This window comes from Triturus cristatus, chromosome 7 (genome assembly GCF_964204655.1).
Source record: "Triturus cristatus chromosome 7, aTriCri1.1, whole genome shotgun sequence".
In the NCBI taxonomy this organism is placed as follows: Eukaryota; Metazoa; Chordata; class Amphibia; order Caudata; family Salamandridae; genus Triturus; species Triturus cristatus.
In genome coordinates, this window is record NC_140590.1 from 938,034,106 (window position 1) to 938,060,016 (window position 25,911).

Below are 25,911 nucleotides of genomic sequence, written 5' to 3' on the forward strand. Positions count from 1 at the left end.
AAGCAGGATTTGCCCCCCTTCCCACCAAATTCTTACTCCTGAAATGGTGCGAGGACGCCACCATGGCTCTCGATCTCACTCCCAATGTAGGGAAGCCAGTCATGCAACTTGTCTCTGTACAACTAGAGTTTCTGCGGACTTCTGCGACACTGAGGCAGTTCCAAAACTTCTGTCGGGCCATGCTCCGAGTCTTTGGACCCCTTCCGACTCCCTCTAGCGTGCCTGCGGGTCTAAAGGAGCCTAAAGCTCTTCCATCTAAGATACCGCTGGCCGGTTCACACTCTGAGCTAGTTGAAACATCTGAAACCACCACCGGACCTCTCCCAGATCCTGTACAGACTCTGGCTCGCGATCCACAGTAGTTGCTGAAGCATCAACGCTAAAGGAAAAGGTGCCTGTGTGCTCTCCGAGTCTGTGTCGCTATGGCCTTGACTGGGTCAAAACCAATATCTAGCCTGTTGTGCAAGCCCATCCTAACCCTTACTATCTTTTAAGAAGGAGATTGTAAATGATCCGCAGTGCTGGTTACTGGACCGTGATTGAGACAGCGGCAGGCCCCTTTCCCTAACCCACCCAGAACTGACAGTTGCTGACCGCTGAGGTACTTCTGGGTTGGGGTGGCCATCTGGGAAAGGCGAAGATCAGATGTCTCTGGTCTCTGGCGGAGTTCCGTTTCCATATCAACTTTCCTGGAGATGTGGCATCTGTTTGGCGTTGAATGCCTGTCCCTCAAGCGGAGACTGATACAGGTGCTTACTGACAACACCACCACCATGTGGTGTTGCAACAAACAAGGTGGAGTGGGAGTCACGGGCCCTGTGCCAGGAAGTCCTGTGCCTCTGGAAATGTTTGGAGCATCAAGGAATTTTCCTGATGGCAAATGACCTAGCAGGATCCTTGAATGCCTGGGTGGACAAACTAAGCTGTTGACTCCTAGTGGATCACAAATAGCAGTTGCACCCTGAGGTGTTGCAAGGCCTTTTCCAGGAAAGGGGAGAACCTTAGCTTATTCTATTCGCCACCATCAAGCTTGTACAATGTCAGCAGTTCTGCAAGTTGGAGTTTCCAAGGCCGCTCTCACTAGGGGACTCATTCCGTAAAGGGTGGGAACTGCTGTATGCCTTCCTGCCAAATACCTCTTCTGCCCCAAGTTCTGAAGAAGACCAGGACCAGCTGGGACCTAGTATTCCTAGTAGTCCCTGATATGGCACAGGGAGTATGGTATCCAGAGCTCCTGGGAATGAGCATCTGTTCTCCGGGTCAGGCTCCCCATTGGGAGGATCTGCTGTCATAGCAGAAGAGCAGGGATCTGCACCCAAACTTTTGCAATGGCCACCTTCATGCTTGGAGATTGTGTGGTGACAGCTTAACACCTTTGACCTTCCTCTGGAGTTGGTTGATGTCATTTTGGCAGCCAGGCATCCCTCATCAAAAACTATAAACACCTGTTGAGACAAATTTGTGGCTTGGTTCGGAACGTGGCAAATAGACCCTTTCCAGGCAAAGATATCTAACGTTTTTGACCCTTGCCCGGCAAGGGTTTGCTCTGGGCACAGTTACAGGGTACCTCTTTTGCTTTTTACAGTTGGCTTACCAGCCCTCATTATTCAACTCACCTGTTGTGATGCTCTTTTTTGTAAGTTTTTAAAACATCAGTTTCCTACAGTTCCCTTTCTCATGACAGTGTGACCGTGACTTGGTCCTCACCTATTTGATGTGCACGCTCTTTGAGCCACTTAACAGCTGTCCCTTGCAGCTTTTTACCCTCAAGACAGTGTTCGTTGTTGCCAAAAGATTGGCCCGGTGGGTAAGTGAGCTTCAACCACTGTACACCACCTTCTTCCCAGACTAAAAGTTTCTGAGGACACGGGCATCCTTCCTTCCAAACATTGTGATGCCAGTCCATGCCGATCAGACAATCACCCTACTGTTGTCTTATGCTACGCAACGTCTTATAAAGAGGAGGAAAGACTCTTTTGGACACGTTAAAGAGCACTAAGCGTTTACATTGATCATACTGGAGAATGACAGATGGACGATTAGTTCTTTTGTGGTTTTCGCTGAAGCAAGAAGTGGCAAGGCTGGGCAGAAAAGGAGCATCTCTCACTGGATCGTTCTCTGTACTAAGATCTGCTACACAGTGGTCAAAAAGCAGCCTACAGAAGGACTTGGGGACTCACTCACCAGGACCAAAGCTTCTATGCCATCAGTGCCATGCGGACTTCCTGGCCTGGACATCTGCTAGGAATCTTTGTGGGTGTCACTCCATACGTTTGCATAGCACTACTCTCTGGATAGGCAGGCTCGCCGAGAGGGACATTTTACCCACTGGGTCCTACAGAACTCTCTGGTTTGAGCCCATTCACTTACCCGCCTCCTAATAGGTATTGCTTCGGTATCTGCTCAAAAGGTGAGGACTCTGCGGTTAGATGTCTCTATTAGAAGAACAAGTTACTTACCTGCAGAAACGATCTTTCTTGTAGACTCTTATCTAACAGATGAATTCTCAGCGACCCTCTCATCCTCCTTGTTCTGTGATTTGGACTCTATCCCAAATCTAGGAGTCTGCACACTGGTCATAACCAATTTGCTATTGGGCCTCTGCGTCTGGGGATGCAAACAGTTACGAAAGCAACTGATGTCAGCATGCGGAACTAGCAACTATATAATCTCAGCTGGAGAAGGACGTCACAGCCTGGATGAAGGATAGCTGCATGAAGCTCAACTCGGAGAAGACTGAAGTCCTCATCCTCGGACCCTCCACCTCCGCCTGGGACAACACCAGGTGGCCCTCGGTAGCCCACCCACCCCTACCGACCACGCACGGAACCTCGGCATCATCCTCGACTCATCCCTCACCATGACCCTCCAGATAAACTCCATCGCCTCCACCAGTTTCAACTGCCTTCACGCCCTCCGCAAGACCTTCGCACCCTCCGCAAGACCTTCAAATGGATTCCCCACGAATGCAGGAGGACTGTCACCCACTGCAGCAACACCCTCTATGCCGGAATCAACAGAACTCTCCTACACAAGCTCCAAACCATCCAGAACACCGCAGCCAGACTCGTCCTCGGGACACCAAGACACGAACACATGACCCAACACCAGCGAGACCTCCACTGGCTCCCCGTCAAGAAGAGTCGCCTTCAAACTGCTCACCCACGCCTACAAATCCCTCCACAACATCGGTCCCAAATACCTCAGCGAGAGAGTCTTCTTCCACGTACCCAAGAGGAACCTCCGCTCTGCCGACCTTGCCCTGGCAGAGACCCCCCGCATCCACAGAAGCCAAGCAGGTGGAAGAGCCTTCTCCTACATTGCAGCCAAGACCTGGAACCAGCTCCCAATGAACATCAGACGTTCCCCGACCCTGCATCTGTTCAAGAAGAACCTCAAGACCTGACTCTTCGTCCACAACCAGAGCTGCACCCCCCTCCCCCCCCCCCCCCTCTAAAAAAACCTCAGATTGATTGAGCACGTTATTTCGGGAGAGGAGTTGCGTTAATGCGGAGCTGAACAGCACCCAGTAGTGGCTGGTGTCAACACGGGGGTGTTGGGGGTGGGGTGTGACAAATATACATAAAAAGAAGGAAAATAAGAGCTTGCCCGCCGCATCGACGCTTTTCTGCTCCTGACTGCAGCACAAGCTCCCAAACTCCCCTATGGCAAACCCAGATGCTGCTCTCTGGTATGAGAGCATTATCAGGATTGGCCTGAGCGGCCTGTAAGTACGCTTCCAGAAAGACTGGGTGCCTGCTGTCTCAAACCTGGCAACACAGCTCGGGTTGGAGACAGCTCAGTGCACATGTCTGTTTGGCAGTCCTAAGACGGATGGCCAAACCGACATGTGCACTGATCGCAGTGCTCACCACTCACCACTCCCCCTCCGTGACTGCCCCCGCGATGGCCCCGGCCCAAGACTCTACACTTAAAAGTTGAAAAATAAAACGATAATAAACCTGTATTATTATCGCTTTATTATTCAACTTTTGAGGCTGCTGGCAGGGAGGGCGACGCTCCTCCGCTATGTTATTATCGCTTTATTTTTCAACTTTTGAGTCTGCTGGCAGGCAGGGCAACTTTCTTCCACCATAGCGGAGGAGCCGCCACTGACTGCACCACCTACCGTCATGCAGAGGTGCTGCTAAAAAAAGGTTTCTGGATCCAGTCCGACACTTGGGGAACATTCAAAAGGTGAGGAATCTGTTGGTCTTTAACTCAGAGTGTTGCCAAAGGTAAGTGACTTATTCTTGTAGTGAAAGAGTCCCTGACTAACAGTAAGAAAAATGTGCTGTTTCTCTGGTTACATTGCTTGATTGCCTGAGCAGCAGCATTTAGTATGAAATCCAATGTATAAATATTTTTGTTGTGCTTTATACTCGAATCTTAACATTACAATTGCACTAAGTAACTTTGGATGGGAACTGCAGTTTGTTAAAATGATAAACTACTTACCAAGAGTTATTTCTCAACTTTGTTACATATGTGGGTGCCTTGTTTTTTTTGTTGTTTTTTTTAACACCATTTAAAAAGACTTGAATGTAACATATATTCATTCATCCTCTACAGTCAAGGGAGGAAAACCGAAAGCAAGCCCTTGCAGCTAAGAGAGAAAAGCGGAAAGAAAAGAGGAAAAAGAAAAAAGAGGAGCAGAAAAGAAAACAAGAAGATGATGAAGAAAACAAATATGCAGAGGCCTTTGATCTGCACGATGAAGAAACAAATGATCTTGATGGTGAGAGCAATTTTTTTCAGTTTGGATTTTACAAAGTAGTTTGTGCTCTAAGGAAAATCATATCAGAATGTTTTCATTGTATTACAAGTAAGACAGTTGGGTGCTTCAGCACCAGAGAAGTGTGAATTTTTTTTCTAAATGAGTTTTAGATATGCCTTCCCCACTGTGATGGTTAACCCATAAAATAAAGTCTATCTTTTAAAACTCCTTCATCTCAAAAAGGAGCCACTGAGCGGAGTCATTTAATGAGCACAATGCCTGAACCTTAAGGTACAACATATGTAATTTTATTGACGATTATTGCAGTGGCTGGTTCCATTTGAAAATGTTAGACAAAACGTTGCCTTAAAAGTACGTTTGCAGCACTTGTTGTAGATCACACGTTTTGTTGTATCCGGTCATCTAATGTTGGGTCCAAAATATTACAAGTGTTTCTCTACGTGGTTTAAATTTAGATTTGAAGCCAGAATTTTAAGTGTTACTAGACATTCCAGAACCATCATGATCGTCGGTGGGCTTACTACACCGCCATAATGTCCATGATGTCTTCCTAAGGTGGTATCAGCTTTACACTTCTTTGACCAACTGTTCTTGAATTTTTTTATTTGATGGTTCCCCATTGAATCACTACTGTAAGTTGAGGACCCCGCCCCAAGCAATTTCTACAATTTGAAGTTTAAAATAAAACACAAAAATACAGAAACAAGCATACAACAAATAAATGCACAAATTATGAAAAATCTTATTTAATTTGCGGAAAAAACCCCAAAACAGCATTTTAATTTTAAATGTAAGATTGAAGCTTTTTGCAAATGTTTTTCAATTTCCAAAACATGACGCTATATGCTAGATTCTAGCTTATCACTTTGCCTATTTTGTCCATCCTAGATTCTGTTCACTGTATTTGCGCTGGTCCCATAAATGAAGGAAATTAGATCTACTTAATTTTTAACCTCCTATTTCAAATTCCTTCACGTTGACCGAGCCTTTTTAAGTTTTCAACTTCTCATTGTGTGTGTGTGTGTGGTGTGTGTAAGCAAACTGCGATCGCCCCTGGGTAGTTTTAGTTATGTTTGCTTTTAGGATAAACATTTTTGGTTTACTTATAACTTTGGTGCTGTTTGCAAATCTTACTTTCGAAAAAAGGTTTCATGCACCTCTGCTTAGCCTTGGAAAGTTTTGGGGTGAGCCGTGAATGTTGGGTGGGGGGGGGGTGCGAAACGCTTTTTCTCCACGCATTTTATCATAGGAAAATTGAACAGTGATACTGTAAAAACTGCTGAAAAGTAATTACACCAAATTTGGCAAGAAACTTGATCTTGGTCCACAAAGTGTGCGGTTTGTGATTTGGTCCTAAACTGTTCAGTAGTTTTTGAGAGATGAAACTCAGAATGTATAGATGTATCACGCCGCGGAGCATGCGTGGATCTAACAGATCTCAAGATGTGATCCGATTGGCTGCCACCACATCAACAGGGACTGTTAATTATCTCCCGTATTATATCACTTGTGACATTTTCTGTGACATTGATAACATGACTGCAACATCTGAAATGACATAGTTGATGACCACACTGTGCATGGCAGAGGCGCGAGTTATAGTTACTTTTGTCCATAACTCACAGGGTCTGCAGACCACAGGTTGAAAGCCACTATCTTAGACCATTAGATGTTTAATCTTCTTTCAAAAGCCTTAAAGCAGGGCAGAAAAAGCAAACGTTCATTAGATGTCATGTAAGTTCTCATGCACTACACCAAAAGTACTAGACATTTGTGGGGGGGAGGGGAGTTGTCTCATTTTCACCCACTGACCTGGGAAACCCATCTTTAAAGGGGGTATACTGTACAATAGTAAGTGGTCCCAGTAAAATTACATTCAACAATACAAATAAAATAAGCAAAAATAAACAAACTTAAGGAGAACGTTGTATAGTTGGACAGTGGTATTTAATCACACTGAACATCAGAATAGTTGCAGAGGCTTTTTTTATATACAAAACTAATAAGAGTGCCCAAAGAAAATAGGGAGAGGGAGTTAGGAAAAGTCAGTGATTTGAGTGAGGGTAAGGGGGGGGGGGGTGAAGCCAGAATATTGTGCATATCACTTGTCTTAACATATATTGGATAATAGTGCATCATTTTGCCATCAACTTCACAATTCAGTTGTTCATATATTATATAGCCATGTATACAAAAAGAAACACAAATCACAGTGACACAATTACTGTCGATTATACTGGCAAGATACAAAGTGACAATGTTCCGACCACAAAGAACTGGTGTTGGTTATTGAAATCTTTACAAAGGGGGGTCTTCCTCTGCACTGTGGTGTGGGGGGAGGGGGCACCTAAGAATCGATTACAAAAAATAACTTAATACACAGATAGACCAGAACACTAAAAAGTATAAAATGAGAAAAGGGCAACAGTCCCTTGTATTTACCATAAACAACCCCACGACGGGGGCTGGTGGAAAAGTGTAGGCCTCGTGGTCTCCAGACAAATGAGAGCGGAAAACAGCACCTAGAAGGATAAGGTGCATGTAAGTACAACCACCCATACAGTGCGGTTGGTGTACAATAATGTACAAGTTAAATTAGGTTAAAGTTCCTCACTTAAAAGTGAATTACTATGATTGTGTCCCTTCCTAAATATTCTCTCAAACGAGAGCCAGAATCCTTAGTTTGATCATTTGAGCATTAATCTGAAAAACATAAAACACGAAAAACCTGCTAAAATCGGACCCTGAAAAAACCAGTGGTTAGTTTATTAAAACCACGGCGTCCTAACTGTTGTGTTTAAATACCTGTCAGTTTCATGAATTACTAGGGATGCCTGTTCCAGCAAAAACACTGTCTCTGGGATGTCGTGAGAACGGCGGTGCAGAATCTGCAAATTGAAACGAGGGTCGCGATAAAAAGCGACCCAGAAGGGTACAGCAAAGTATTCCAAACGATAAGGGCTAGAAAAAAGCTTACTGCTACTCGCGGGAAATGCTCTGTGTACTCTGAGGGAACCGGAGCAATGCCTGGAAAGTAGCTTAAATACGTCCGAGAACCTCCACGGCAGCCTGCGTGACGTCGGCCCGCAGCCGCTGGATGCTGGTAGACAGCATAGTGTGTCACTATGGCAGTGGAGACAGACTCCTGTGATATACGACCCGAGCAACTTGGTGTGTATTTAAAAAAGGGGCAACTAACAGCTGACACAGTTACCCTACAACTGGGGACATTAAAGGGCCAATCACGATCATACAATAGGTGGCACCGCAACGGAGATAGGGATAATCAATTTATGCAAAACAGTGACTGGAAATGCCAGTGCAAGTCAAGTTTAAACATTGATATTGTTATGCAAATATTACGTTTGATTTGTAACATTTAAACTAAACTCGTATACAAAAATAATAAACATTCTTTAAGACATTTTACGGTGCAAGTTATAAAATCATAACACATCTTAGGATACTTGATGGAAAGACCACAGATATGTTTGTCAGCACCGGTGCAAATGATTCACACAATTAAGGCCACGTATTACTTCATAGCACATTTGATATACATAGTGCAGATGTGTATGGCCTAGCAGGGACTGACACTTGCAACAAACGCTATAGAATATAAAGCGTCATGGATTACTCAAAAGTGATGCAGGCTAGTTGTGCATGGCTCAAATCTAACTCTTTAAGTCCATTTTTAATTGTATCCAGACGGGCCATCCATTTACTTTCCCTTGTGTTCAAGATTAAACCAATATTGCCCCCTCTTGGGCCCAGTGTGGCATTCTTCAAAAGCACCCACTGTAACTCGTCTGGAGTGTGTCAGTTTGCTGTGCAATATTCAACTAGAGGTGCCCCTTGCACACATCGTATTCAGCTGTGATGTTGGAGTATGCGAGCCTTGATTTTTTGCTGTGTCTGACCCACATAGATTAATCCACAGTGGCAAATGATCCCATAGATTACATTAGTCGTATTACAGTCTGTGAAAGAATGTAAATCAATTGTATGATGCTTGTATTTGAATTTCTTAGTTTGTATGGTCGTCTGACAAGCCTTACACTGTCCACATTCGACACTTTGTATCTTGCCAGTATAATCGACCGTAATTGTGTCACTGTGATTTGTGTTTCTTTTTGTATACATGGCTATATAATATATGAACAACTGAATTGTGAAGTTGATTGCAAAATGATGCGCTATTATTCAATGTATATTAAGACAAGTGATTTGCACAATATTTTGGCTTCACCCCCCCCCCCCCCCCCCCCCGTTACCCTCACTCAAATCACCGACTCTTCCTAACTCCTTCTCCCTATTTTCTCTGGGCAATCTTAATAGTTTTGTATATTAAAAAAAAAAGTCTCTGCAACTATTCTGATGTTCAGTGTGATTAAATACCACTGTCCAACTATAAAACGTTCTCCTTAAGTTTGTTTACTTTTGCTTACTTTATTTGTATTGTAGAATGTAATTTTACTGGGACCACTTACTATCGAACTGTCTTATACCCAGGTCCCAATGACTGTTTTGGGTCTACCCTTTTTTGTAACTAGAGCGGATATAGCATGCTGGATTTTGCAGTGCATCCATGTTTGTTAAGCAAGTTGAAATAGGCAACTCTGGGAGATTTTGCAGGCGCATTCCATATGTAAAAGGGGCCTCCATATTTTTTCGTGGTGCCATTACACTTACGAATACTTGCAACATTCCACTTTATTCACTCCAGCAACCTCTACTTTCTGTCCACCTAAACTTTAGGGGGATGGGACACTGCTTTTAAGTTTATGCCAAGCCTTTCTGATGGCGATTTCTAACTGCAGGTTCCTCTCCTTTAGAATATTCCAGGTGTAAGACTGTATTCAGGAGATTTTAACAGCATTGCTTCCTCATGCCAGTAGGTGGATCTGTGTGGCTTAGCATTAACTTTGTTCCACTCCGCAAGTGACGACAATGAAGCCACATATATGCACCAGACCTGCGCATCAACTTTAACGCTTTTCTGTCTGCACTGTTCTGCATGTATACAGAGCTTGCTTCCAGTGTGCATAGGAACTATGTCTCCTCCAAAAACGACAGGGTTTAAGCCTTGTATGTCTGTGACCGAGTGCCAGTGATGTGTGCCACTGTTGCTTGGATTCGGGGCACAACTCCAAGTTATGTGAAGAATGAACCCAAGGGTGACCTGGGACCATGAAATGAAGCTGGACGTCACAAACATTTAATGAAGTTGAGGTCGTTAACGTGACCGGCGTTTTTAGTCGTCAAAGTTGTCTAGTAACTTGAAGTCCAAGTCAAAGGAGAAACGTAATAAGTCAAAATGATTCAACCCTGTCCTGCTACTCTCTGTCTAAAGAGAAGTCACAAGGGTGTCAAAGTGCCTATTGATCGCGCTCTGTATCCCTCATTGATGGGTCATTTCTGCCACTGGTCCCGAGGCTCTCTGAATTCCCAGAGCCATTGGTGACGCTGCATCAGGTCGAGGCCTTTGAGGAAGCCATGCTGCATATTTTTGGCACTCTTCTGGGGCTTCTGGCACACATTTGTGTTCCAAGGGTCCACAGGGCCCTCCAATTGGTACCACCAGAGGATCGGTCCTCTGCACTCTTTGAGCTCCTGTAAACTGCCTCGAGTTCCACACCAACTCTTGTGCAGACTTCCACACTGGCTAAAAGACCTGCGCTGGTCCCTCTTTCTTCAGTACCGCCTTCACCAGAGTGGTATCTGGTGCCAGATAAACCATGACAGAGATCGCATTGTGACTCCACTCCGGCAGACCCAGTCCCCTTATAGTCTACTAAAGAAAATACACTCACTACCACGGATCAGTCCTCAGAGGCTCCATCAACTTTTTGGTTTTTCTTCTGACCATAGTTTGCCACCTCCTGGAGAAGACAATGGTGATAATTGGAACGATTTACCCACCCATTAAAATATTGCAGTTTATACATGGACTTGAAGGAGGTCAGTGGATTTCAAGGTTTTAAAGGGTTGATTTCACCCCTTGGAGCCCCAACGGATGAGAGTGCTTTCTTTACTGTTTTAATTAGGCAAGCAGCTGAGGTCCTGGACATACTGCTGCCTTCTGTTGAGGTCAAGTAAATGTCCTTACTGAGTTTTTGCACCCTTGGCTAGCTTCATTGAGCCCTTGCTTCCATTCAACAAAGCCCTAACTAACTTCCATTTGGGCACTTGGTATAAGCTTGCTCTTGCCCAACGGTCAACAGGTAGGTGGCCAGATGCCACAGACCAGCGCATGACAACCAGAATTTTCTTACACAGCACCCTTCTCCAGAGAGTTTGGTACTCCTGAGAGTTTATTGGTGCAAGCTTTTGCCAGCAAAATGAATCCTAATGCATACTCCATAACCCCTATGGATAGGAAGTTGAAAAGGATTGAGTCATTTGGGTAAATAAATGTTCCGTTCAGCCAGCCTAACAGTGAGGTTGGTCAGTGAAGTTTGCAGCTTACACAGTTTTACGAATGCCCTATGGGACATTGCCAGTGAGATTTTACAGGCTGTACCTTAAGAGTTTAGGTTCTCCTTGTCTCAAACCATTTTAGATGGCCAGGATGCAACTCAATATATGAATTGCGCTGGTCTGAATACTACTGAATTCTTGTGGCGAGCTATTGGCACTACTGTGGTGCTTCATCACACCACTTCCCCTAGGATGGGCACAGCGCTCGAGCAGGAAGCATCAAAGGTCTGCCGCCTTTGTAATTCAACCCCCAGCCTCTGCTGCTAGCAGCCAATGGCAGCCCTTGGTTTACACCCCCACTTTGGATGGAAAAGCTGGCGGGAAAACCTAGGAAGAATAGGTGTGCCCACCTCTGCCAACAGGAGGTTAGGTGAAGTACCTTTAAGTCCCTGCCATCTTGAAGATGGGTGACTCTTCCAAACAGGGCTAGGACTATGCCCCCTCCCACAGGAGGGTGGCATAATTGAGTGTGTAGTCACCCCGGATAAGGTGCCATTTAAATCACCCCTAAATTAGTTTTTTAGGTGGCTCCCCCAGATCCTGAAACTAGTTCCAGCTGCCCTAAGAAGATAAACGACGAAAAAGTCTCCGTGCAGTTGAAAACTGAAGACGCCGATATTTCCCCAGCCCTACCGGCTTGATTGCAGTCCTCAATAATCCTGCACAGAAACGATGTCTGTCGAGCAGTCAGCGACCTCCACAACCCCTGAGATGAGTGCCTGCCTCTGAAGAAGACCAGAACTCCTGAGTACAGCAGGTCTGTCCACAAAACAAACCTCACCAAGGACTTTGGTGCACTCCAGAGCCGCGATCATTGTCCACGCTGCATCCGATGCCTCGGGCCTGTGTCCAAGTGGCCTACCGATCCAGAAAAGGTTCGCTGGCGATCCTAAGTCCAAGTCCAGTATTGGCTGACCTCTCCTGGACTCCACAACGATGCCTGTAGTGTGAATCCAAAGGCTCCCCTGACTGGCTCTGGTAAGAAGAATCCGACAGTTGGAGGAGTACACCCTGGAGACACCTCAGTGTCTCCGAGGTATAGGGAGAGGTGCACAGAAAGGCGAATTCCTCCTTTCTTAAGAAGACCCCTCACTCACTAACTAACCTAGTTGGTGACATACTTCATCATCGGGGTCCCACCCGAATAGCCGAATGCTACCCGGGTGTGCTTCAACACCTGATTACAGTGCAGCAGGTTAATTTTCGTGGTGCAAGTGAGTGAAAATAGTGATTTAAAAATTGGGCAGATTTAACTCCCTCAAAAATATTATTCTGGAGCAACTGAACAAAATTAAAAAAATTGTAAGATGCTGTTCTCGGTTAAATTGACCTCTGGTATCTTTGTAGTAAAACAAAAATTGAATATAAAATGGTCTACATGTTTCAACCCGATGGCGATAATACCAGGTTTTCGTCTAAACGCGCTAAGGTGTACCCTACCCTTGGTCACTATAAAACCCAAGATGTGCCTGGTGATTATAATTAATAATCACATAAGGTGTGCCTCAGAGTGTGAGGCATCAAGTAGTAATATTCGCCAGTCGCACAATCACTCAAGATGCATGATCAGCCCTTGATCATGAAGTACACCCCACTGTCGACATGCATTAAAGTGGGTGTCTACGCGCTCAGGCAAATCCGTGAGGCAAATGGAGTGAAGTTATGCCAGACGCAAAATCACTCGGGGTACATATTCAGCCTGTGAGTATCTTTTTCAACACCACTTTCATTAATCATTTTAAGTGGGTGTCTACGCGCTCAAACATGTAGGTGAGGGCGTACAAAACGGTAGAAGCATGCATGCTGGTTTATGAGCGTAAAAACCCTGAAGACTGGAACTATAAGTTGGGTACTTGCACGTGAAACGGCATTGTTGTTTAGGTTAACATTGAAAGACTAAAGTATTATTCCGGAAAAACATACTTACCTTTTTGAGGTTAAATAAAACTCAAACAAATCTTATTTCTATAAATTTGGTGCGGATCTCCTTTTGAGTAGTGTGTTATTTATTGGTCATTGTGTGCAAATGTCTTACACTCCTCTGTGTTAGGCCTAGGGCTATTCGTCCACACTACCACAGATAGAGCACTTTTGGTTTGCCTTGAGCCCTCTACACTTCTAGAGGAATCTCTGGACTCTGTGCACGGTATAACCACCTAGTGGTATACCATATACAGAGCCAGCTTCCTAAAATAGGGGAAAAGGAAAGACAACAAACCTAGGAAATAAAGAAACTTGCATCTGGTTTCTTCTTTTCGAGGGTGGGGGGGAAGGGGGAGTGAGAAGCCAAAGAGAGACCTAGAGAAAGAGAGAAGAAGGTTTGAGTCACCTCAATCAAAGAATCAGACTCTCAAAACAGTTAAATATATTAAATTGAAGGACTTAGTCTTTATCTACATTCATTCAGCTTACTTCAGCTTAACAGTTTAATAAATATGAATACAGTGTCTGAAGCAAGACGTGTGGCGTGTTTTTAATGCCAAGCGACAGGAGGTCATCTGAAAAAGGTGGAGATCAGAGGGCTCTGGTCTCCGATAGAAACCCGGCTCTGTTAGTCAAATGGCGTTGCATTCCGTTCGGCTGGCATTTAATGTTTTTCTGCCGTCCAGCAAGGTAAAGCTGGTGCACGGTCGCCCAGACTCCACCACCACCACCTAAGCAGGTCGCAGTGAAGTCCTCGGTCCTGTGACTAGAGGTGTTATGCCTCTGTATCTGGCTAAACTGTCATGGCACCTTCCTGATCATGATCCACCTTGGAGGATATTCAAACAGCAGGGCGGCAGCAACTGGCTGATGATGAATGGAGGTTACGACCTTAGGTGGCGTGATCTTTCTGCCACAGTCCAGAATACCCAGTTTCGAAATTTCTGAAGGCTAGAATTCCCAATGAATCTTTCTCTAGGAGATGTATTCAAGCTCTTGTACACCTTTCTGCCTTTGCCTCTCCTGTCCCCAGTGCAGAGGGAATATCAGCAACAACCAGGCCCAAACCATGCAGGTGACTTCGGATGGAGCCAAGAACATGTTGTACCAGGATGTTCTGCCATGAGCATCTGTCCTCCGATCCGGCTACCGCTTCAGGAGGATCTTTTGTCGCAGCAGCAGGGCAGGGTTCTGCACCTGCACCTACCTGCTCAATCTGCTCCTCCATACGTGACGATTGAGTGGCAGCAGTTGACTGTGTTTTATCTACCATCTGAGGATGTGGATGTCATCTGTGCTGCCAGGCATCGCTCTGCAAAGCCCGTTTAAGGCGGGTGCTGGCTCAAATTTGTGGCCTGCAGTGGAATCCCGAACACAGACCCCTTACAAGTCAAACTGGCTAATGTTATACTGTTTTAGTATTTGGCACAGCAAGGTCCTGCAGTGGGCACGGTTTAAAGATATGTGTCTGTCCTGAGCGGAAATGGGATGTATTATATGGTGTGTGACCTCACCTTGTAATATACTACTAACCCCTTTATTATGAATCTGGATTAGTTTGTTAAACCATAGCTCAATCCTAGGAAGCTGTGGCTCTGAGCAAAGGAGCAAGTGTTAAGCATTTAAGCAGCACCAAAACAATTGAAGAAAAAAATGACACTCAAATCCAAAACCAATTTAGAACAGTAAACTAGATGTTTATGAATTTTTAGACACTAAAATGAAAAAGATCCACCTGATGCTTGCAGAGATACAGATTTCACAAGGTATAGTAAATCGCAGCTTTTCGCTTAATTGCGAACAAGCTTTGGCAAATTCAACACTTTGAAAGGATTTCAAGACAAAACTTGGTTAAGTATGAATGCAGTTACTTAGAGTAACTTTAGGCGACCAACTCTGGCTGGGATCCAGTCAGGGGAACAATCAAGGAACACAGAAAATGATCTCCTCCCGAAAAGCAGTCTTCAGTTCCAGTGGTCCCTTGCCATTGATTTCAATTGGGGTGGCCCTGATATAGGATACTGAAGATGCTCAAGGATGCTGAAGATGCTGTGTGGACGATGGTGTTCTTTCTGGGAGTGCTTCTTGGTCCAAAGGCTTGCTGAGGCAGTCATGGCTACGGTGGTCAACGTCCCTCTAAGTCCCTTCGAGCTTGGCAGAAGTCGAGTTGCCTCTGGGCTACCGCTCGTCCGATACATAGGTTTCTGCAGTTTCCTCCTTATGACAGTAATTGGCCTTCTGGGCGACCCAGCTGCACTTTGACTTCCCTTCCAGATCCCGCAGAGTCGGGTACAAGTTCAGAGTGCTGGGTCTTGGTCTTTTAGGTTTCACAGGGTGAGGAGCGACGATCTGGAGACTTTGGCTACCAACTCGCCAGACAGGCGAGTGTTGAGAACAGGTCTGCCAACTGATCCCAGGAGTCTCTTCTTCTGGCTAAGGCTGAGGAAACACCTTCTCTACAAGCAGGACACAGCAGGCACAGTCATTTGCTTCACTAGCCCAAGGTGCAGCAGGTGCAGTACAAATTTGGTGCAGCAGGACATTCAATCTTCGGTCCTCTTCTTCGGTCCAACGAGATCTGGGTCTCCGGGGTACCACTTTTATGCCCAGAAATTGGTCTTAGAGGAGGTCGTAGACACTTGCCAATGGGCCACCAGGATCCCTTCTGCCTGATAACTGATTGTGAAGTGTGGCATCTAGCTATCCCAGAGTGCTCTCCCTCTCCCTACAGCCTCCTCCTCCTTCTCTTCCTCAGCCACCGAAGGGAAGCAACCCTAATTCCACCATACCCAAATCTCACAACCTAATGGAGGACTGGTATCATCCTTTCCACAAGCTTGGAGGACCATAACATTTGACCTTGGGTCTTGCAAATTGTGGAGAGGGGGTAGGCCCTAACCTTCCAACAAAAATCCTTCCTTTCCCTTCTCTCCAACCAGATTTCCTCCCACCAGACCATAGGCAAGTCCTCAACAAGTTGTTCAATACCTGCTCCTCAAGGGTGCAGAATAGGAAACAGGACAGGGATGCTGATCCACGTACTCCCTGGTCCCCATAAATATGGCAGCTTCCATCTGATCCTAGATTGTGAACTAGTGCCGTAAAAAGGAAAAGTTCAAAATGCTTTCCGTAGCTCCGCTTCTGCTTGCACTGGATGCGGAAGCCTAAATGTTGTTGGTCGATCTACAGGATACCTTCTTCCTTATCCCTATCATTCAGTCAAGCAGAAGTATTGTTGCTTCGTGGTCGGATCCGAATACTAGCAGTTTGTGGTTCTTTAGTTTAGTGTTGCTTCCACCCCTTGAGTCTTCATGTAGGCAATGGTGGTGGTTGCAGCCCATCTCAGATGGACGTAGTCCCCAATATTTCCTTACCTGTTAGACTGGCTTGTGAAGGTCAGATTTCCTGTGGTGGTGTCCCACCACTTGGGTGTGAGAGCCACGCTGTTAATCAAGCTGGGCTTTTTGATCAACAAGCCTAAATTTCCCCTGGTTCCCTCTCACTGCATCCTTTTCACAGGGGCCGTATGGGACACCACTTTGATTTAAGCCTTCCCTTTTACCCCAGAAGGTTCGAGATATTCAGGCTATGATCCTGATGTTTTAGAGTAGAGCTATCATTCCAGTCCTTATGGTCTAATGCCTGCTTGGTCTGTTGGCTTCCAGCATTCTGTTTGTCACTCATAAATGCTGGCTCATAAGGGCCTTTCATTGGTGCCTCTGCAGACATTGGTTCCTACACAACTGAGATCTCTAAAGCTGTATCACAGCTACACTGCACAGTATCTACATCTGTAGTGTGTGAACAGCAAACTGACACAAGTAAAGCCATTCCTCCTTCTCTCACCAGTGACAACATTGATCACGAATGTCTCCACAATAGCATTGGGATACCTTCTGGAGGTATTGAAACTCCAAGGCCTCTGGCCTTTCTTCCATGCAGGCTGCAACCGTTAAGGGCACAGGAGACTAAAGCCAAGAAAGTGGCAACTTTGTCAATGTTGCACTCTTCAACCAGCTACATTAATTTCAAATTGAGCCTCAAGCTGGGCTTTATGTAACAAGTTGTTTTATGCCTTGGCATATCAACTTTGGTTGCACCACTCAGAAGTTAGCACATCTGAGGGGGGTCAGTCTACAACTTAGTACTCGACTTTAGGACGACCAAGACGTTGCACAGTTATGCTTTTAAAGTATGTTGCACCTTGGCTTAGGGCTCGCCACTCCTACAATAGTGGTGACATACACATATTAAAAATGGAGGTTTGGGCCTTGCTATTCATTTAAAAGGGCAAAGCCGGGCTAGCAGTGACACACTGCTCTTTTAGTCTTTAGTGGCAAATGTTAGTGGTATTTGTAGAGCGCAACTGCTACCCGAAGGTGTCCTGGCGCTATGTGAAGGCCTGCTGTGAGCTAAAGGAAGAGTGAGAGTATTAGAAAAGCCAAGTTTGTAATGCTTTCCTGAAGGTCATAAGATTGGACATTTTTCTCGTGCATAATTGGAGAGAATTACAGGATTTAGCCGCATTAATAACAAAGCTTCTGCCGCCCCAGTTAGCTTTTTTTCCCTAAATTGGGAGACATGTTTTTCTTTTGGTCACACCCAGGGCGGCACAACCAGTGCTGCAGTCCCTGGGATTACCCTCTAATTTACAGGCTCTGGATACCATATAATAGGGACTTGGAAGTAAATTAGCTTATGCCAATAGGATATATGTTAATTTGATTGACCTCTTTTAAGGTCTGATAAGCAAGCTTCAGTGCACTTTGTCGAATAACTAGCAGAATCAGTACAAAAACTTGGAAGTGACCATACAAAAAGAGGCATTTTCTTACAGGAATGTATTCAAAGGGTAAGAAATCTGCAAGTAGAAGTATTCATCAGAAGGAAAAGTTACTTACCTTTGGTAATTCTCTTTCTGGTTGATACTATATTTATCTGCATATTTCTCACTGACCCACCCACCTTCCCATTGTAAGGCCACATGTTCAAATCATATTGTCAACACACTACAGGAAACTTCACTTAACTTAAGTACATTGGTGTCATCCGATTGCCTCTAAGATGTGTTAAAAAGAATGAATGGTAACTGACATCATAACATGTTGCTTTATGGCTCCAGTGACATCATGAGGCCTCGCTTGCAGTGCTGAGCTGGTGTTTCCTACCGGGGTGGGAGAGCTATTGAAGAGTGTAGATTCAGACTGTAGCCTGGGATACTCAAAGGTGAGGAATATGCAGGTTGATCTGAAAGAAACACGTTAGTTAGATTCCTCACCTTAAAATATCCCCAGGCGTCAGACTGGATCCGGAAGATTTTTCGTCAGCAATACCCCTTGCGCGTCGCTAGGCGTCGTCTGCGGCTCCGCGTCCATCGTCTGCGTCGTGCGCCGGAATGACGTCGTCGGAGTACTTAGACGCCGCCCTCGCGCGCTGACGTCAGTTCTTCTTTTTTCCGCGCCAGTAAGCGCAGATCCGGGAGAGCTACCCCTTTAGTCATTTTTTGACTAACTTTTTCGATCCTTTTTGATCTTGTCTCTACTTCGGTGCCGGTAGGATGCCTGGTTTTAAAGCCTGTGCTGACTGTAGCCGCATGATGTCTGTTACGGACCATCACCGCCGGTGCCTTTACTGCTTGGGCCTCGACCACGACGCAGAGTCGTGTTCGGACTGCAAGGCCCTGACCTCGAACGCTAGACGGGAGCGGTCCCGTAAGCTTCTCGAGATTCGCCACTCGGCTCCGCGCCCCTCTCGATCCCGGTCCAGGAGGCGGTCCAAGGATCGGTCGCGGAGCCGCAGCCGACGTCATCATCGGTCGTCGGGATCCAAGTCTTCGGGTAAGTCGAAGCACTCCAAGAAGTCCAAGAGGCGACACCGCTCTTCGGACTCCCCTCGCCGGTCGCGCAACTCGGCCGAGGGTCAGGGTGGTTCCACCCCCGCGGCTCCGGCGGAGCCGCAGGCGCCGCGCAAGTCCCCATACCCAGCGGTCCCTGGGACTGACGCGACGCCGGCGGAAGTCAGTGCCTTCCTCTCGGCCATGAGGAGCCTGGCTCCGCCATCGACGCCCGCTGGCGCGCCTTCGGGCCCCGCGGACCCGACTGGGCTACCTTGCCTGCCGGCGGCTCCGGCCCCGGCACCGTTGACGGCTCCGGCCTCGACGCCGCAAGCGCCCGAGGGACCCGTTCCCGAGTCCCCGCCGACGCCGGTCGACCTCGTCACGCCTCCTCCGCCGGCGTCGACACCGGTACCACCTCCGACGCCGACTCCGCTCGACGTCGAGCCCCAGTTCAGCCCCACTCCGGGCCCGGCGCCGATACGGCGTCGATGGACGCCGCGTTCGGCGTCGCTGGAGACACATTTTGTCTATCGCCCGGCTCCGATCCTTCCTCCTGTATACCAGGAATCGGATGATGGGGACAACTGGGAGGGATCTGAGGATCCTATGGCCGCTCAGGCTCAAATGTCACAGGACTGGGCAGATGAACTGGGGGAGGCCAGTGGTCTGGATACCTCTCCGGACACTGGATTCATCTCTCCTCCGACTGTGGCTTCGGAGGAGGGTGCTGCTTTCTCTGTGGTGCTGCGCAAGGCGGCCGCAGCCCTTGGGTTCGAGCTACCTGCCGTGGCTGTGAGGACTAATGTCCTCACTGAGGTGCTTCAGTCTGCAGCAAGCTCCACTGAGCCTCTGCTGCAATTCAATGAGGCCCTCATTGACGTTCTGCAGGGCACCTGGTCCAAGCCCTCCACAGTTCCTCCTGTGGACAGGAACGTCGCCAGGCGCCATCGCCCTGCTCCGGGCGACCCCAGTTTTCTGTCCCAACAACCTACCCCCGAGAGCCTGGTTATCCAGGCCTCTACCTCCCAATCCTCCTTCCCGACCGCTCCGCCGGACCGGGATTCCAAGAGACTGGAACAGTTTGGCAAGAGGCTGTTCTCCTCCCTTAGTTTGGGCCTGCGGTCTTTGAACACCGCCTGTCTCTTGGACCGTTATTCCCACTCTCTGTGGGATGCGGTGGAGGACGTGCTGCCCCTGTGTCCGGAGGAGGTCCAGACACGACTTACCCAGGCTCTGGCCAATGGGAGGGATGCAGAGCGACATGCTATCCGATGTGGGCTTGACACTACGGACTCGCTGGGTAGGGCAATTTCTACCACAGTGGCGCTTCGACGTCACGCCTGGCTGCGGTCCACGTCATTTTCGGGCGATGTCCAGAGCACTCTCATGGACATGCCCTTTGATGGCACTCGCCTTTTTGGCGAGAAAGCGGACAGTGCGCTGAATAGCTTTAAGGATTCCCGGGCTACGGCCAAGTCTTTGGGCCTCTCGGCCCCGCGATCGCAAACTTCCGCCTTTCGTGGCCAAGGAAGGGGTGCCTCCTCACATACGCCTAGCCACCAGCCGCAGAACCAACCTGCGCGCGGTCGCGGACGTGGTTTCCGCCGAGGCGGTTCTGGAGGACGACGCGGTCAGCCCACATCCACCCCGGCAGCATCCGCTACAAAGCCTTCCTAGTCCGAGCTTTCAGGCCCATTCCACGCCAGTGGGCGGCAGAGTTCGCCATCACCAGCTCCACTGGCGGTCCATCATATCGGACAGGTGGGTGCTGCAAATCGTCCGAAGGGGCTACTCCCTCCCCTTCGAGACGACCCCTCCAGCCATGCCACCGCAGCACCACCGTATCTCGGGGGATCATTTGAATCTTCTCCACGAGGAAGTTTCGGCCCTCTTGGCCAAGGGGGCCGTCGAGCGCGTTCCGAGCCCAGAAGTAGGTCGTGGTTGTTATTCCCACTACTTTCTGGTTCCCAAGAAGGGCAAAGGGGGCCTACGCCCTATCTTGGACCTCCGGAACGTCCATGCCTTCCTCCAGAAGGAGAGTTCAAGATGTTAACTTTGGCTCATGTTCTAGCTGCCCTCGACCCTGGAGACTGGATGGTGGCGTTGGACTTGAAGGACGCATATTTCCACATGCCCGTCCTGCCGGCCCACCGGCGTTACCTGCGGTTCACGGTGGGTCAAGAGCACTTTCAGTTTACCGTGCTCCCCTTCGGCCTCACCAGTGCCCCTCGGGTGTTTACGAAAGTGATGGCGGTGGTCGCAGCTCATCTGCGCAGATCAGGGGTTCCAGTCTTCCCCTATCTCGACGACTGGTTGCTGAAGGCGGGCTCGCCCCAGGCAGTCGTCTCCCACCTCCAGACTACGGCGGATCTCCTGCATTTGCTGGGGTTTTCCATCAACGTGCCGAAGTCACACCTGAGTCCCTCTCAGAAGCTCCTCTTCATCGGAGCGGTTCTCGATTCGGCGCAGTTCCGGGTCTATCCACCGGAACAGCGGGTCCGGGATATTCAGGCCCTGATTCCCATCTTACGGCCTCTATCCTGGGTTTCGGTCAGGCTAGTGTTGCGGCTTCTGGGGCTGATGGCCTCCTGCATCCTACTAGTGCATCACGCCAGACGGCGCATGCGGGCTCCCATATGGGAGAGGCGGAGATCAGAGGCCTCTGGTCTCCGGCGGAGTCTCGCCTCCACATCAACCTGTTGGAGTTGAGAGCGATCCGGCTTGCACTGAAAGCCTTCCTTCCCTCTGTCAGGGGAAGTGTCGTGCAGGTGTTCACGGACAACACCACCGCCATGTGGTATTGCAACAAACAGGGCGGGGTGGGGTCGTGGACCCTTTGTCAGGAGGCTCTGCGCCTCTGGACGTGACTGGAACACCAGGGCGTCACCCTAGTGGTTCAACATCTGGCGGGCTCTCTGAACGCCAGAGCAGACGAACTCAGCCGCCGGTGCATGATGGATCACGAATGGCGTCTGAACTCCGAAGTGGCGCAAGGTCTCTTTCAGCAGTGGGGAGAGCCTTGGTTAGATCTATTCGCCACCGAAGAGAACGCGCAATGTCAGCAGTTCTGCGCGTTGGAATTTCCAAGGCGGCACTCGCTCGGCGCCGCTTTTCGTCACGAGTGAAGTTGCGGTCTGTTGTACGCCTTTCCGCCTATACCACTTCTGCCCAGAGTGCTGAAGAAGATCAGGCACGACCGGGCCCAAGTCATCTTGGTGGCTCCGGATTGGGCACGAAGGTACTGGTATCCCGAGCTACTCAGTATGTTGACCGATCCTCCGATACGTCTGCCCCTTCGGGAGGATCTTCTGTCGCAGCAGCTGGGGACGGTCCTCCACCCGAACCTGTCCAGCCTCCACCTCCATGCGTGGAGATTGAGCGGCGGCATTGATGCCATTTGACTTGCCTCCTGAAGTCTGTGATATCATTCTGGCAGCCAGGCGTCCCTCCACAAAGACGGTATACGCCTGCCGGTGGAACAAATTTGTGGCATGGTGCACAGCAAAGGCTGTGGATCCCCTTTCCGCCCCTCTTTCTGAGGTTCTACAGTTTCTTCTTTCTTTGGCCCGGCAGGGCTCTGCCCTGGGCACCCTGAAAGGTTATCTTGCTGCCATCTCTGCCTTCTTGCGGCTTCCTGATCAGCCTTCTCTTTTCAAGTCCCCTGTAGTTACATGCTTTCTAAAGGGCATTACTCACACGTTCCCTCCTGTCCCTTTTGTAATGCCTCAGTGGGACTTGAATCTTGTTCTCACATTTCTAATGTGCGCTCCCTTTGAGCCTCTTCATAATTGTCCTCTTCGTCTGCTGACGCTTAAGACTGCTTTTCTGGTAGCCATCACCTCGGCTAGACGGGTGAGTGAGCTCCAGGCTTTATCTTCAAAGCCTCCTTTTCTCTCTGTTCATCCGGACAAGGTTGTCCTTCGGCCTCGTCCCTCCTTTCTTCCGAAAGTGGTGACTCCATTTCATCTTGGGCAGTCTGTCACCTTGCCCACCTTCTTTCCGCCTCCGCATCCTTCCAAAGAGGAAGAGAGGCTCCACGGTCTGGACCCAAAACGTGCGCTCTCCTTTTATCTGGACCGCACAAAGCAGTTCCGGGTGGACGACCAACTTTTCGTTGGATACGTGGGTGCTAAGAAGGGGAAAGCTGTGCACAAACGGACCATCTCTCGGTGGGTCGTTTTGTGCATCAAAATTTGTTATTCCTTGGCAAAAAAGGACCCTCCTGTTGGGCTGCGCGCCCATTCTACTCGGGCCACAGCGGCTACTACTGCTTTGGGACGGGGTGTCCCTTTGCAGGACATCTGTCAGGCGGCGACGTGGGCTTCCCTACACACGTTTGCCAGGCATTATTGCCTTGACAGCCAAGTCCGGAGGGATGGCTTCTTTGGCCGTTCTGTCCTCCAGGACTTTCTGGTGTGATCTTGGTTCGCAGACCCACCACCGGGGATGGTATTGCTTGGGTATCTATTCTAAGGTGAGGAATCTAACTAACGTGTTTCTTTCAGATGAACAAGTTACTTACCTTCGGTAACGATGTATCTGTAAGAAACATTAGTTAGTTAGATTCCTCACCGACCCACCCATCCTCCCCGTTCTGCGAACTGACATCTAGGGTTAAGGTTATCCTTTTGAGGCCCCTAGATTTTATCTTTGGCACCAGTGTCGGTCTTTGCATGGCTCTGCATTCCTGGTGCGGAAAGCTATGTACAAGAACTGACGTCAGCGCGCGAGGGCCGCGTCTAAGTACTCAGACGACGTCATTCCGGCGCACGACGCCGACGACGGACGCGGAGCCGCAGACGACGCCTAGCGACGCGCAAGGGGTATTGCTGACGAAAAATCTTCCGGATCCAGTCTGACGCCTGGGGATATTCTAAGGTGAGGAATCTAACTAACTAATGTTTCTTACCGAAGGTAAGTAACTTGTTCATTAAGTAGCCACCAGAAAGAGTGTTAACAAAGGTACGTGACTTTTTCTGAGGTGTTAAGAGGGCCCTTGTGTTGTACATTGATGCAACCAAATTCATCCATAAAACAAGCAATTGTTTGTATCTTTTGATAAGGCACACGTAGGAAATGTATTCCAGAGACAGGCATTGCTGGATGGATTGTGAAATGTATGCAAACCTTAAAGCTAAGTGTAAACTACTTGTACTGTCTAAAGAACATTCCACGTGTAAGAAAGGAGCCACTATGGCTAATTATGGGACATTCCTTGGTCAAACATCTGCAAAGCTATTACATGGGCAACACCACCCTTGTTCACCAGACCTTGTTCTGTGAACATCCAAGCCTGACAACAGGATTTCATTGGTCAGACTGTGTTAATAACTTTATTTCAAGTATCTACATCATTTGCTCACTAGCCAGCACTTACAGGAGGAATTGCTTATCAAACTATGCAGAGTAAATGTATCTACAGCTGTAACCATCTGTTTACAAGGTGTAGTGCTGTAGATTTACATCCATTCACCCTCCTCCTCAGAAGCCCGGAGGGCTTTCTCACCAGTTTCACACTTTATGATGCATAGTGTGTACTGTTGTGTCTTTGACACTCCAGGCCGCAAATGCTGCTCACCTGCTGAGTGGATACAAGTCTGAAGTACAGTTTTGCCCCCGGTGCATTGTAGCCCCATTTTGGAGTTGCAATAGGTCTTGTGGCTTGAAAATAACGTTAAAAGAAAACTTGCACATGTCCAGGTCCAACACTTGATGGCAGAAGTATGCAGAGCATGTACATTTACAGCATTACATGTGGCAAACAGATGATTCGAGTAAATAAAGTTATGCTTCCAAGTCAGGCCTAGCTATATGTATAGTTAAGTGCATCCAAACCTGTTTTGCCAAAGCCAAACGTGCGCTGCAGGCTGTGCCCAGAACTCATTCCACTTGCAAAAGTGGTGCCAGTTTTGCTTTTCTTGGGAACAGCCCAATTACGTGTATTTGTAGAACTGTAACATGATCCGACAACAACACTATTATGAGGTCTATTGTGTAGACAGCCAAGAAGCACAAGTTGGACAAACTGTTCTTAAAACTTTGTTTCAAATGTCTTCTGCAATAGCTGACAAGCCACTGCTTTAGGGAGAAGAGTGCTATTTTTTTGTGATGATCACATTAGTTAGCTTTAACAATTAGGCCAGACAACTGTGATTCCCAGTATTCGTCAAGGTGTCTGTCACTCCCCACAAGCGCCCTAAGAAGCTGGACATTCACAGTCAGAGCCAAGGCAGAATCAGGCACCCAGAGCTGAAACAGCTCAATCTAGCAATATGCCATCTGAGGCATTGGAGTTCTCTTACCTCCGTTTACCATAGTAATGTATGGATATTCTCAAGGAAGCTCATGAACATACTAACCACGCTTGCTTGCTGCATAGTGGAAAAGATTTGTCCTCTGTTGCAAAACAAAATAACTAGACCCCTCTCAAACCCTTTGTCCAGGACATTGTGTGGTACCTGCTTCACCTCCAAAAGACGGTTAGCATACACATCTATATGCTTTCACTTTGCACCCATTGCTACATGTATGCATAATAGAAAATATTCAAAATTCCTGTCAATAAAGCTTTTGTGGATGGCCTTAAAAGTAGTTCCACCTGATTCTCTCTGGAATCTTAATGTGGTTCTCACTAGTCTATAAACTCTCCTTTTGAACCATTGCGCTTTTGCAATTCCTCTCTTGGAAATTAGCTTTTCCTATAGCTATTGCGTCTTTAAGGCATATCAGTAAGCTGCACAATTTGCAAGAGACCTTAATCCAAGTTCACAAGGATAGGGTGGTTCTTAGATCTAACCCTAAACTCCTCCTCAGTGTTGTCTCCCCTTTCTAGCTCAACCAAACAATTATGGTCCCAGTTTTCTTCCTTCAACCTGACTCAGTATGCAAAGGGCTCTTCCTAAATGAGATGTCAAATGGGCTCTTATGTACTGCA

General features: G+C 47.8%; 1 protein-coding gene across 2 annotated transcripts in view; it reads left to right on the top strand.

Moving 5' to 3' along the window:
- The window catches only part of ANKHD1 (ankyrin repeat and KH domain containing 1), a 1,109,311-nt gene that overhangs the window by 670,205 nt on the left and 413,195 nt on the right, over window positions 1-25,911 (top strand). For both annotated transcript variants that reach the window (XM_085617924.1, XM_085617925.1), the window contains exon 25: window positions 4,573-4,738. In XM_085617924.1, the coding sequence (XP_085474050.1) occupies window positions 4,573-4,738 (166 nt within the window). The remainder of the gene's footprint in view (window positions 1-4,572; window positions 4,739-25,911) is intronic.